Consider the following 13,587-nt stretch of genomic DNA (forward strand, 5'->3'; position numbering starts at 1 on the left):
CCCCTTCATAGTTCCAAGTAAGACCAATGACCGGTCGTAACCCCCTGGTCAACCGTGAGCGACCTTAAGGTCCCCTCGCAAAAAAAAGAGTGCGCCAAAACTGATCGCAAGAGCTACCTAGCGACCAAGTCGCGAACTTCTCCGCTAGTCTACCCTCTAGGGCGCCAGAGAGCAGCTTTCCCTTGAGTTATATGGACGCCGTGGGCGAGTCGATTGTTTTCAACTCAGACCCCTCCGACAGAGTTCTCTACTGTCGCCCAGTGATGCCAACTTCAAAACTCCTGCCAGAGTTTTTTTTCCGCTCGCATTCGGACAAGTTCGGAATCTTTCGGCGGCCCAGACCTCCCCTCCACCTGTAAGCGCCGGCGGCTACTTTTAATTACGAGACGCGGTTTGCCGCGACACAGATCAACTCGCGTCGCGTCTGCAGACAGATCTCCATCGAGTATCGGCGAATCGGCAGACTCTGCAAGACTTCATCCGACCGCTAACGACTATGTAGTCGCTTTGTATAAGGGATGCTATCGCTCAAGTCAATCCTAGTAGATTAGTCTGTCTGCATAGTTTAATTATTTGCCTTCGAAATTTTTTTTCTTTTAAATATTATCATGAAGAATTCATCCGCGTCCTGCCGCGCAATTCGCGAGCTCCAGACCCTGGCTGACTCCACGACTGCAGCGTGCTGGGCAACTCCCCTGTTTTGACAGGGTCGATGACAGGGAGAGAGACTGAGTGCTCCCATCTCGTGGCCCCTCCCCTTCCTGTTCCGTGGGTCACATTAGAAGAAACGTTTCTACTACCCGACGTGATCGTTTGAAGACCTCGGGTGGTAATGTAAATTCAACATTTCCCCCTTACCTAGCTACGAACTATCTTAAGCGGATGACCAACCCACCAGCGACCAGTGTTTTCCTCAAAAACATGTAGAACGAATAGAACTAATTATCAATGTAATCATCGGATCCATCCAATTTTGGGTGTGAAACTCATAATGCAAATGTGTATATTTCAAACTAAGAATGTAAATTGTTTTAAATAATCGCGGGCCGGCCCCCTTTTCGTTGTTCTTTTTTTTAATCTTTGAAACTTGTTAAAACCTTTTGTATGTAAAATAATGGAAACAAGATAATTCATAAGGGCAAATAAAACAGGGAAACTATAGATCAAGTTAATCGTGTAGTTTTTTATTTATTAATTTTAACGATCCAGCAACTTCCTCTTTGCTTGTTACAGGAAGCTCCTAAATTTTGTTTGTTCCCCACCTCGTGTCGCCTCTGGTAAATCAATTTATTTAACTTATTTTTCTTACCCAGCAGTTTCCAAGGCTCCTTTTAAAATAATTCAATTTTGAGGCACGAGGGGTGTTACAGCGTGGCATAACGGGCTGTGAGAGCTGGGTCGAAACTTGGGTCGACATAAATGCCCCCCCTCCCACGAGACTGTTATGCTCGCCAACGTCTCTCATTTATTCACATGCCACTGCACTGAGGGGTGAGGGAAACAAGTGTGCCCCCTCATTAGGGAGGGGTGTAATATGTTGGTTCCACACAAAGTAGGGTAGCCAGTGCTGTATGCTAAACTGAGGTGACGTGTCCCCTTGCCGTGACACCGACATTTGGTAGCACTCGTAATCCCCCAAGTAAGCGGGGGCTCTTCGTGTCCGTGTGGGGCGAGAGCCCGTCATCGGCTCTACTCCAGCCGGAGGGGAAGGGGTAGCCTTGGGGGTGGATGTGAAAATTTCGCCCGTCTCCTGGCTCGGGGAGGCGGGAACCTCCCGCTGTATGAGGGTTGCCGGCTCATCCGTCTCTAATTCCTGTATCTCCTCCCAGTGTTCCCCCTCGTTCGACCAGTCCGTCCGCCTCGCTTTCCGGGGCCTTTACTGTGGGTAGCGTCTCTCCTCCGTCTCCTCCCCCTCAGAGTCAGGTTTCGTAAATATCATAGAGAATGAGGAGTCTGTCAGACTCATTTACAATGGCCAGAGTGGGGCCCATGTTTTCTCCCTCGTCTCCTCTTCCTTAGAGTCCGGTTCCGTAACTGTCACCAAGAATTTAGCGTCTGCAAGGCTCATGTCCAAAGGCCAGAGTGGGGCCCCTGTCTCCCCCTCTGTGTCGTCCCCCTCCGAGACTGGTGTGGTGACAAACCCGGTGAACTTAGAGTACGTCCCCGCTGCATCTGTGCTCTCGCACATTGTGTCCTCGTCAGTCTCGTCCCGCTCTTTAGTGTCCAATTCCGTGCATGCCCCTGGCACCGTCTGTCCCCTCGTCGCGTCTGTCCTGCGCGTGGCCGGTGAGGTCGGGTTCTGGAGTGACTCCCCCTCCATCATGACCATAGGGGCTTGCTCCCCCCTTCAGGGCTTTGTCTGTGTCCCCCGTCCTGGTCTGGGGGCGTGTCTCTCTGGCTGCGCACGTGTCGGCGTGCTGGAGTGAGGCGTGATTGTGCCGTGCCAAGTTCCTGCAGTCGGGTGGTGCCTGATTGGAGTGGTAAGAGAAGTGGTCTGTCCCGCCCCTGTGTTTGGTGCTTGGGGCAGTGGTGTCTCCCCGACGACCATACGCAGGTCGTCCCGGTGTATTTTTGCTGGTCGGCCTCTTTGTGTCTGGACCAGGTAGATGTGGGCCCCGCCTGGCAGATGACCCGTCGAGGTCCCTGCCATTTGGGGGCCAGTCCGGCATGAAATTTCTTGGCCTGTGAGGACAGTGGGTGTTGGCGAACGTACACCAGGTCCCCTGGACGTAGTATGTTTGGGGGCCTGCTAGACTGTGGCATGTGTTGCTGCAGATACCTCTCCTGGTTTGCCCTAGCCTGCTCCCTGACAGCTTTCAGCTTCTCCCGAAGCCCCACTCCCCACTCTCCTTCCGTTTCTGCTGATGCCACCCGGCATTCTCCCGGGAGGGCCAGATTCTGCCCCTGCACCAGCTCCGCAGAAGAGTACTCCGTGACAGCACTGGTTGATCGCTGTAGGCAGTAGATTAAGTTTGGAATGTGAATGTCCCATTTGCTGTTGTCGTCACCCAACCGGAGGCGAAGCTGTGCGTTGATTTTCTAAATTCCCCTTCTCGGTCGGGTTCGCCCTGGGGTGGTATGTGGGGGTAGTGTGGTGCTTCACACCCCACTTCCCGCATGTCGCCTTCCACCTGTGACCTCGAAACTGACATCCGTTGTCACTGAGTATTACCTCCGGATACCCAAAACGAGGGAACACTTCCCCCTCCATCAATGACACCAAGGTGCCGGACCTAACGTTTGAGGTGGGGTAAGCCTCCACCCACCTGGTAAACAAGTCTGTCACCACAACTAAAAAATGTTTCCCTCTGGATGTCCTGGGGTAAGGACCCATTATATCCAAGGCAATAGTCTAGAAAGCTTTTTGGGGCCGGCAGGGGTGCTGGGGATCCTCTCCCTCCATCCTCCTCACCTTCCGCTGTTGACAGGTGTGGAACTTCCTGACGTAGTTCCTGACATCACCTGTCACTCCGGGCCAATAGAACATCTGGCTCAAGGCCTCCAAAGTTGCTTGGCCCCGGGATGTCATGCTAGTGTGTGGTCATGGAAAAAACGTAACACGTCAGCCCGCGCCCCTACTTGCACCTGGGTACACCGCCTTTCCATGTTGCCTGGCACCCAGGTTTGTAGCACCCCCTCCAGACAGTGCTGTTACGGCATGATGCGCTCGCCGCACTCCGCCACTGCTGCCTGCGTATCTGCGTCACCCAGCTGGGCCCGACACACTGCCTGAAAGAGGACATCCAGCATGTCAGCGGGGCTTGGTTCGGGTACGGGGTCTGGCTGTGTCACTGACAAGAGGGTAGCTGGCTCGGGGACCTCCTCGTCTGCCATAAGGTGGCCCTGTGGAGGTACTAGGTCCTCCCAGCTCCCCTCGTCCTCATACTCTCTGTGTGGGTTGGGGTGCCGGGACAGCTCGTCAGCTAATTGATTGGCTTTCCCCGGCACATGCTCTACATGAAAGTCATAGTTTTGCAATGACATGACCCACCTGGTGAACTCTGGCTTTCTCCCCTGCATTGTGTTGAGCCACTTTTGGCACTGACTGTCCGTGCATTATGTGAAGGATCTCCCCTCCAGATGGTGCCGGTAGCGGCCTACCGCCTACACCACGGCCAAGCACTCCTGTTCATTTACGTCATATCTGCGTGCAGCTGGGCCGAATTTTGTGCTCGCATATTCAATGACCTGTCACTCGCCATCCGGTCCCAGCTGATACAGGATGGCCTCCATACCGACCTGCCTTGCGTCTGTCTGCAAGTACAGGGGTCCGTCTGGCCACATTCGGGCCAGCGTTTGACACTCCCTGAACATGCTCTTGACCGTGTTCAGAGTGTGGTTGGCCTCCGCCATCCACCGGAACTTAGTCTTGGGCGATAGCAAGTCTGTCATAGGGGCTGTGACTGAGGCAAAGTCAGGAATGAAAGTCCTTAACCAGTTAAGCAGCCGCTACAGCTGCTTCCTTGTTCGGGGGGCCTGTTTGCGGTGATCAGGTCAAGATGCTCCGGGAGAGGCCTGCACCCCTCTGCATTGACCAGGTGTCCCAAGAACTGGAGCTCTGCCGCCCCCAGGTGGCATTTGCGCGGTGCGCAGGTCAGCCCGTGCCTCGCCAGCCACTCGAGGTCCATTGCTAAGTGACGTGCATGGTCCTCCCACGTTCGTGACCAGATTATCACGTCGTCCAGGTAGGCCGTGACAAACTTGCCAACGAACCAGTCCAGGACGCAGACCATCATTGCCTGGAACGTCGCGAAGGCATCCATCAGCCCGAACGGCATGAAGCAGAACTGGATCCTGCGGCCGTCAGGGGCAGTAAAGGCTGTATTTGGGCAGTCTGCTGGGCGGAGAGGCCCTTGCCAAAATCCCGACTTCCAGTTCAGGGATAAAAAGATGGTGGCATCGCCAAGACCCGCCAGAGTGTCTGGGATATTTATTAACAGGGGTGGCGCCGTGATGGTGACAGAATTTATGGGTTTAAAATTGACACAAAACCTCAATGTCCCATCCTTTTTCCGGGCCATGACTACCCTGCTGTTATAATGCCCCTCGCTAGGCTCAATAACCCCGTTCCGGAGCATTTCATCAATCTGCTCCTGAATGACCTGTCATTCCTTGAGTCCAAAGTCATGGGGTTTGACTAAAACCGGGGTGTGTGGTTTGGTTGGAATACTATGCTCAGCTACCGTGGTCCGCCTCAGCATGTCAGTGGTAGTGAATACCCTCAGCTGCTGGACCAGCACGTCCTCGAACAGCTCCTGGTACTCCTGTGGAACCTCATTGCGGATTTCCAGTCTGATAGGTGTATGGGGAACTTGGGGTTTTGGACGGCCGACGTAGTACACTGTTCTACGGCCATGTTTCCCCAAATGTAGCTTACCCTCACTGACGTCAATACTCGCCTCCTCCTGTATCAGCCACAGGAGGCCTAAGATCAGGTCCTCCCATAAGTTCCGCATCACTAGACAGGTGGTCCGACTGCACTGGTCACGTATTTCGATGGTTATCTGGGCGCGCATAGACGTGGGTGCGCTGGCTCCCTCCATTGCTAGCCGGACTTCCTCCCGCTCCGGCTGACAGCTCCCCTCCTCCACCAGGTGAGCCGCGACGTATGAATGGGTAGCCACCGTGTCCACCAGGGTGTGGATGGGTCGCCCATTCAGGCAGACAGGCACCCGCAGAAGCGCAGCCCCATCGTCGCCCAGCCTGCCCAGGCTGGCTGGCTCTGCCTCGCGCGCCGCTGGAGCTGCTGCCGCCGCTGATGGGCCCTGGGCGTCGCCAGGTGACGTGGTGGGCAGTGGCCCTTGTTGTGTTGTTGCTGCTGCACGGGGTGTAGCCACAGCCATCCTCGCCATGTTGGTTGGCGAGGACAGTGGTGCTGTCGGTGGCGTGTTGGCCGATGGTACTGTTGTTCTCACGCCGCCCCTCGTCGGGGACCCGGGGTACGTTAGGGGCGGGTCGCCCCGGTCCCCGGTCACGTCCAGTAGGCGCCGTGTTGTCTCTCTGCTGGTCCGCCGGGCAGATGTCCTGGGGACAGTGGCCGGCTGTGTCACTTTATCCTACTGGGAGTTTCCCGGACTGCGTCCCTCCCGCTCCCTCTTGGCCCACACGGCGGCACGAGAAGGGCACTCCGTATACCAATGGTGTTCTGTGCTGCGAGGCGGCCGGCCTCCTCGCTGTTCCCTGTCCAACCCTTGGTTCGTCCCACCGGGCTGCTGTTACTGGTCTAGGTGCCGTTAGCGTCTGTGCACCACGGCTGCTGGTTGGTGTCTGGTAGGGGACTACTGCCAAAGCGTCCTCCAGTGCTACTATGTCTGCCACTCGTAGTCCGCGGCGAGTCCTCTGGTGTCCACTTCCGAGTCGACACGCCTGTACGTCTGCTTCTACTTCATGCGCCCTCTCCACAAATTCCGACAACTTGAGTCCCGCGGCACCTCGCAAAAATGGCCTCAAGTCCGCCAATAAGAGTTCACATATCACTGGCATAATTGCATTAGTAGAGCCCTCTAGATCCAGGCGGCGGTACAGTCGCACTTTCTTATGATTGAAAGCTTCGAAGCCCTCACCCTCGGCCTGCCCCTCACTGTACAACATTTCCTGACAACTGACTCGTGCTGACGGCCCGTCAAAACGTCTCTCCAACAAACGTACAAACTCCTCCCACTCCATCACGTAACTCCCCATGTCCATCCACCATGTCGGCACCCCGCCTCGTAGCTGTCCACACACTTTGTCCACCCAGTTGTCCTTTGACACGTGTCGTAGCCTAACTTTGCACACCCTAACGAATGCCCTAGGATTCTCGTGCAGTTCTCCGGCGAACTCTGGTAACGTGGTCGGGTCCTGCACAAGGCGCATGGCAACTGGCAATTGTCCGTAATTTTCCGGACGTGTCCCACTGACACTTGCACTGCCCGCGAAATGTCCGTGACTCTCCTCGAGACCCTCTCCTTTGACCGCCGATCCCCACAGACACCGACACATCTCCTTTTTCTCCCCTCTGAAATCACTCGCTGATGGATACGGTAAATCACACCACGCACGTGTTCCATGCTCGCCCGACACTTTCCCGCCCGGCTGAAGTTACGCGATAGCTCTGGCGCCTTATTACTTTGCTCAACCGATCCCGGCGTAAGACGCGCAGTAATACAACCCGACTCGCTATCTTGCACTCCACGCCGCTCCATCGCGCCGCTCTTTCGCACCTGCGCGCCTTTATTCCCGTCCTGTGGCGTACGTGACTTGCCCTTTCACTGTCTTTGCCCGACTTTTCCTCAATTTGAAATATTCGAAAGTTTAAAATTTTGTGATAGGCCACCAAGTTGGGCGACACTTGTCGTAGGCTGGTCGACTAGTCCCTGAAATGTTTCTATTTTGCTGGCTACTCAGGGTTCGGTAAAGGGGGGTTCAGGCCGCGTGGCCGAGGGACTTAGTCTCCAGAACTAAAATTAAAAACAACTCGAATAAAGTTTCCTGGTCCTTTATGCACAGTAATATGAACACTTTAAATGGGGCTGCCGTGTTTTTGCCTGTGACTATTTCTATAGGGCGAAGCCCGGTTCCGCGCACTTATATTGTACTGAAAAATACAGGACGTCCCGCCCGTGATGAGTATTACACACACAGCAAAGACTTGAATTCGCTATGGCTCGCATGCAATAAGATGACTTTTTGACTGTACGACACAATGTCCGGGAGGAAACGTAAAACACAGTACAAGCGACGGCGAATGTCCAGTCTACAAAAATACTTCGCGACTAGCAAAACGTAAGAGAAGAACACACGTGAGAAAAGTGACAAGATGGCAAACACGACTGAATGACAAGGTAACAAACTCGACTGAATGACAAGGCGACTGCAAAAACTGAAATCCCCTCTGCTCGGCAAAGTCTGAAACTACAGCAAATACCGCGCCCGTTCCAATCTCACCGTCCTGGAGCGACGTCGCAAACACGTCCGTTGCCTCTCGTGCCGGGTGTACGACTCACTTCCCACTAGTGTGGAGCGGACCACTTCCGTGACCACTGTCTCTCGCGTTTGGTTGACGACTCGCTCCTCCTCCGCCCGGCGCGCCCGAGCGCCCTTGTCTCTCCCCTCTCTGTGAGCCCGTGGAACACACTGATTGGTCACAGGCAGATGCCACGGCCTTGGCACCCGGTGAACAAATAAAAGCATATTATAATACATAAAACTTCAAATTGAGAAATATTTAAAATAAAGTTAAAAAAATACTTACAATAATTTTAATAACAAAATATATATAATAAAATTAGATGTCAAATCCTGTCAAGAAACAAAAGTCGCACAGCACAATCGGCGCATTCGCAACATGGGGCAGGAGAATGTGTTGGCGTGGCATAACGGGCTGTGAGAGCTGGGTCGACATTTGGGTCTACGTCAATAGGATACTAAAGAAAGTAATAGTGGAGAGGATTATGAAGTCCGAGTAAATTGCGGTGTTAAACATGCACAAATGTTTCATTTGTATTTTCTTTCCTTTAGCAAATTATAAAGCTGTAAAATATAATAATGATTAAAAAATTGTGTTTTTTATTCAATTTATGTTGTAATAAAAATTTAATGCATTGTTCCTATATTTTTAATTTGTCCAATTTTGATGATGCAATACATTGACAAGATATTCCTGTGATTCATCTCTTTGCCTAGCATAGATAGAATGAACTTGATATTGGTATATTTTTATCAGTACTTTTTTGTAAAATAGTTTTCCATTTGCCTTTACCTTGTTAAAACCCAGTAATACAAATTTGTTTTTCACAACAATTAATGTAAAGCTTTAATTTAAACTCTTAATTTTTTATATGTGGTAAGCAATAGTAGGTGGCAATTTTTTTGTTTGATATTTTTTTCATTAGGTTTATTTACTGTAATTAAGAAGAGAATATATTAAACATTTATAACATGTGTTTGTATACATATTTTTATATGTTATATCCCACACAGACTATGTTACACAGCAATACTTTTAGAGGACATAAAACTAACAATTTGACTCAGATGAATATTCATTTAAATAACTATACTATTAGTTCTACTTGTAGAATTGCATGTTCAGTTTCCTTTGTAAAAGATATTCATCTGTCAAAGTAAATATGTTATTTGAAATATTTCCATAAAAAATTTTTATTTTAAACAGAACTTACATATGTCCACATTCAAATTTCCCGCGACCGGTTTTTTGTTAGTTCCGTGAGTGATAACTTGGAGCGCTAAGGTAGAACTAGTATCATAATAAATTAGTGATGGGCAGAACGGTTCTTTTGACCGAACCGGTACTTTCGGATCAGTTCCGTGAAAGATTCGTTCAGAACGATTCGTTCATCTCGGTCATTTCGTTCTTTTCTGTGAATAGGATCTGGCTCTTTTATCAGGTGTCGTAACTCGTTCATCCTTTAGAGTATTGGCTACGTGTTTGCTTCCAGCCTCCCCTCGTTATCGCGTGACCCGATAACGAGAGGAGGCTGGATCGCGTGGGTGGTTATCTTTATCTACTCTGCATGGGTAAATGAAATTTCAAACGTCTAGTTGTATACTGACTGTTATAAAATTATTGACTGTTGATCGCTGCAAATGCTTCATGCAGTGATTCTATATAATACGGGAGCATTAAATCTAAGAATGTTAAGTACGAAAGTGATCTTTCTTAACTTTAATTTGTAATCGCACTATTATAGCTAGTACTTGAACATTGCTTTCCGTAGCCAGTGAATCACAGTTGCGTATATGAAACAAGATTATTTATATTGTATTACTTTTTAAGTTACAAATATTAATATACAGGCTATTTACACTCTAGAGAGAGTAAAGTGTTTACATGTAGACCAACACATTTAGAGAAAAAAAGACAAAAATTGAATACTACTAAGTACTGCGATTCAGTATGAAGAGAGAAAAATGAAGTAGGTACATTAATTAACACCTAAATGGTAAGTGTGAACATTTGTAGTTACTTTCCCTGTTATTTTTAATTCATGTTTTTTTTTTTCCCCCAAATTTGTGTATGTGAATGTGAAAACGCAATTTTAAACCACTACTTAACAGTTGACATTTTCAGGTATAGATACTTTTCATGTTACCCTATTTTATTTGATCAGTTATCGTTTGCTCTTATGAACATGCTCACGCTGTGATTACTAATTCTTCAGACTCCTGACGTCATGAATCATTTCACGAACGAATCAGACCTGGCGCGTGGCCGGTTCTCTCATCTCGTTCTCTCCGCGTTTTCGTTCTTCCGAATCTTTCAAGGTACCGGCTCTCAAAGAGCCGGTTGGTTCTCTCGTTCTCTCCGCATTTTCGTTCTACCGAATCTTTCAAGGTATTTTTTTTTTTTTTAGTACCGGCTCTCAAAGAGCCGGTTCTTTACATCGCGAACGAATCGCAAGATTTCGTTCTCTCAGAGATTCGTTCTTTTTGAACGAATCGTTAACGAACGACCCATCACTATAATAAATAGCATTGAGTTTCCCATCTTTCCGTAGGTGGATTTCTTTGGTCAAGAAGTAAACAAACGAGTGTAGATAAAAAATACGTTTGAAATTGGCCGGCATGCATGAATATTAATTTTTTTATTAACTTTATTACTCATAATAGTAATCTATCTTTCATAAATAGCAATGATGCGTTTTTGTGTACAGATATTTGTTTTTTTCCTGATTGCGAATGAGATCGGTTTTTTAGTGTCGTCTAAATTAAACGTTCCAAGGGTACTGTTACCGTACTTTGAAACCTTTTCAACAAACTTTACTTTGGAAGTAACTGAAGGAGGTTGTTACAAATGGTAGGTATCGTTGAGTTTTTGTGAATTGGTGCACTAGTGTTAGGTTTCATGTTATACCTATAATAATTTTTGTTATTTGTTGGTTATGTTTTGAATTTGTGGCGGTGATTTAAACCTGGAATTGCAAAATCGTGACAGACGTGACGCGAAAGACACAGTGCTACAGAAAAATAACGCATTATTGTGAACATGAGGTTTTTGACAGCTCTACAAACTGACAACCAAAAACTAGGCCTATTAGGTATATCTGCCAGCCATTTTAGTTGCTGTACTTATATAATGTACCACTAATGTTAACAAGGTAAATATTTACTTGGACGGTATTTCCGAAAAAAAATGTTAAAAATCCGAAAATACCTTCATTTTATGCTATTCAACTTCCTCTTTTCATTAAAATCGGCGGAGATTAGAAATTCCAAATACTTTAGGAGATATCGAATTTTTAAATTTCTTCATATGTAGTTGAGCGGTATTTGCAAAAAAAATGTTAAAAATCCGAAAATACCTTTCATATATGCTCTTCAAATTCCTCTTTTCATTAAAAGCGGCGGAGATTAGAAATTCCAAATACTTTAGAAGATATCGAATTTTTAAATTTCAGCACAAAACCAGCGCATTCCTGTGGCGTGCGTGCACCATTGTTTCTTGTTTACGTACGAGTATAGAAAAGGGAGTATCTATTTTTTTATTGGATAATGATGTCACGTGATTGTTCGTGATAGGCCAGAATTCAAATGAACTAATACGTGATTATTTAGTTCAATTATTGTTTAAAACGGTGTTTAATTACCGCCTCCAACTTAGGTGAGTTTTTAACGTTTCTAATTTTAAAGTCTTATTTGTTATTTTGATATTGTTGCGCAAGTAATAAGTAACAAAAATTTACGTGAGTTGTTACTGTACATCCTTTGTTACGGGTTTGTTAGGTAAGGTCAGTTACATTATAAATAATTTAAAACTAAAGAATAATTAAAATTAATTCACATTATTTTTAATATCACCTTAGTTTGAAAGTATTTATAATGTAACTGACCTGACCTAATCGACCATTTTAGTTTACTGTTCACCCTCTGTCCGGGTTTGTTTGGTCAGGTCAGTTACATTGTAAATATTTTAAAACTAAACAGCCATTAAAATTAATTCACAAAATATTTTTTAATGTCGGCTTAGTTTGAAAGTATTAATAATGTAACACCTAATCAACCATTTTATTAATTATGCATTCACGATTCACGTATTCACGAACACACGGCAAAATAACAAAAATGGCGCCGCTCAAATGGTTCCACAGGTCTTGTATTGCAAAATTAAAAAATTCAATATCTCCTAAAGTATTTGGAATTTCTTATCTCCGCCGCTTTTAGTGAAAAGAGGAAGTTGAAGAGCATATGATAAAAGTATTTTCGGATTTTTAACATTTATTTTCGCAAATACCGCTCAACTACATATGATGAAATTTAAAAATTCGATATCTCCTAAAGTATTTGGAATTTCTTACCTCCGCCACTTTTAATGAAAAGAGGAAGTTGAAGAGCATAAAATGAAGGTATTTTCGGATTTTTAACATTTTTTTTCGGAAATACCGCCCAAGTAAATATTTACCGTTAACAAATTTAGTCTTGCTGAACTTTTGGAGTAAAATTAGTTGTATTTATAAATTCTTGCATTGCGGCTTTTCATAAAATAAAGTTATAAAATTTGGAAAATACTTGTTTTGGAACACTAAAGATGTTCCTCTATTTACCCTAAAAACGGCGTTTCTAAATTTGTACTTGTTTCTGAGAAATCAGCTGTAGGTTACATTACAATACCTGTGCATTGATGTGGCTGCCGTAATTTTATGCTTTTGTGTGTGGGTCCATGTGTTTAGGTTTAGAGAACTTATGTGAAATATTGAGAATGGTCAATTAGGTTAGGTTAGCTACATTAAATATAGGTACTTTTAAAACATTATGGACGGTTAATTAGGTTAGTGGGTTAAAATGTAGAGTCGCGGTATATGCGAAAAAAATGCTAAAAATCCGAAAATACTTTTATTCTATGCTCTTTCACTTCCTCTTTTCAAATCAACCGGCGGAGATAAGAAATTCCAAATACTTTAGGAGATATAGAATTTTTTAATTTTCATCACAATACCTGTGTTTATGCGGCGATTACCATTGTTTCTGGTTTACGAGTATCTATTATGTTTCTTATTGGACAATTTTGTCACGTGACAGTTCCGTGATTGGCCTGTATTCAAATGAACCAATACGTGATTATTTATTTATTTATTAATGTTCCGTCGGAGGTATCGCGACGTAGGTGAACGACTACATCATTTCCTTCTAATGGCAAAGGAAATGTACCCGCCTCCAGCTTAGGTGGGTTTTTAACGTTTCTAATTTTAAAGACTTATTTTTTATTTGGATATTGTTGCGCAAGTAATAAGTAACAAAAAAAAATGTTCATCATTTGTCCAGGTTTGTTAGGTCAGGTCAGTTACATTATAAATACTTTAAAACTAAAGAACCATTGAAATTAAATCATATTATTTTTAATGTACGCTTAGTTTGAAAGTATTCATAATGTAACTGACCTGACCTAATCGACCATTTTAGTTCCTACTGTTCATTCTTTGTCCCGGTTTATTTGGTCAGGTCAGTTACATTATAAATATTTTAAAACTAAACAGCCATTAAAATTAATTCACATTGTTTTTTATGTCCGCTTAGTTTGAAAGTATTAATAATGTAACTGACCTGACCTAATCGACCATTTGATTTATTACGCATTAACGAACACACGGC

At 45.8% G+C, this 13,587-nt stretch overlaps 1 protein-coding gene across 1 annotated transcript in view; it reads left to right on the forward strand.

Moving 5' to 3' along the window:
* The first annotated feature begins 10,518 nt into the window (after positions 1-10,518).
* Positions 10,519-13,587, forward strand: part of LOC134541492 (nuclear pore membrane glycoprotein 210-like) — an 88,418-nt gene continuing 85,349 nt past the window's right edge. The window contains exon 1 of the mRNA XM_063384982.1: positions 10,519-10,798. Coding sequence (XP_063241052.1) covers positions 10,635-10,798 — 164 coding nt within the window. The 5' untranslated portion in view covers positions 10,519-10,634. The remainder of the gene's footprint in view (positions 10,799-13,587) is intronic.

Source organism: Bacillus rossius (assembly GCF_032445375.1).
Source record: "Bacillus rossius redtenbacheri isolate Brsri chromosome 4 unlocalized genomic scaffold, Brsri_v3 Brsri_v3_scf4_1, whole genome shotgun sequence".
In the NCBI taxonomy this organism is placed as follows: domain Eukaryota; kingdom Metazoa; phylum Arthropoda; class Insecta; order Phasmatodea; family Bacillidae; genus Bacillus; species Bacillus rossius.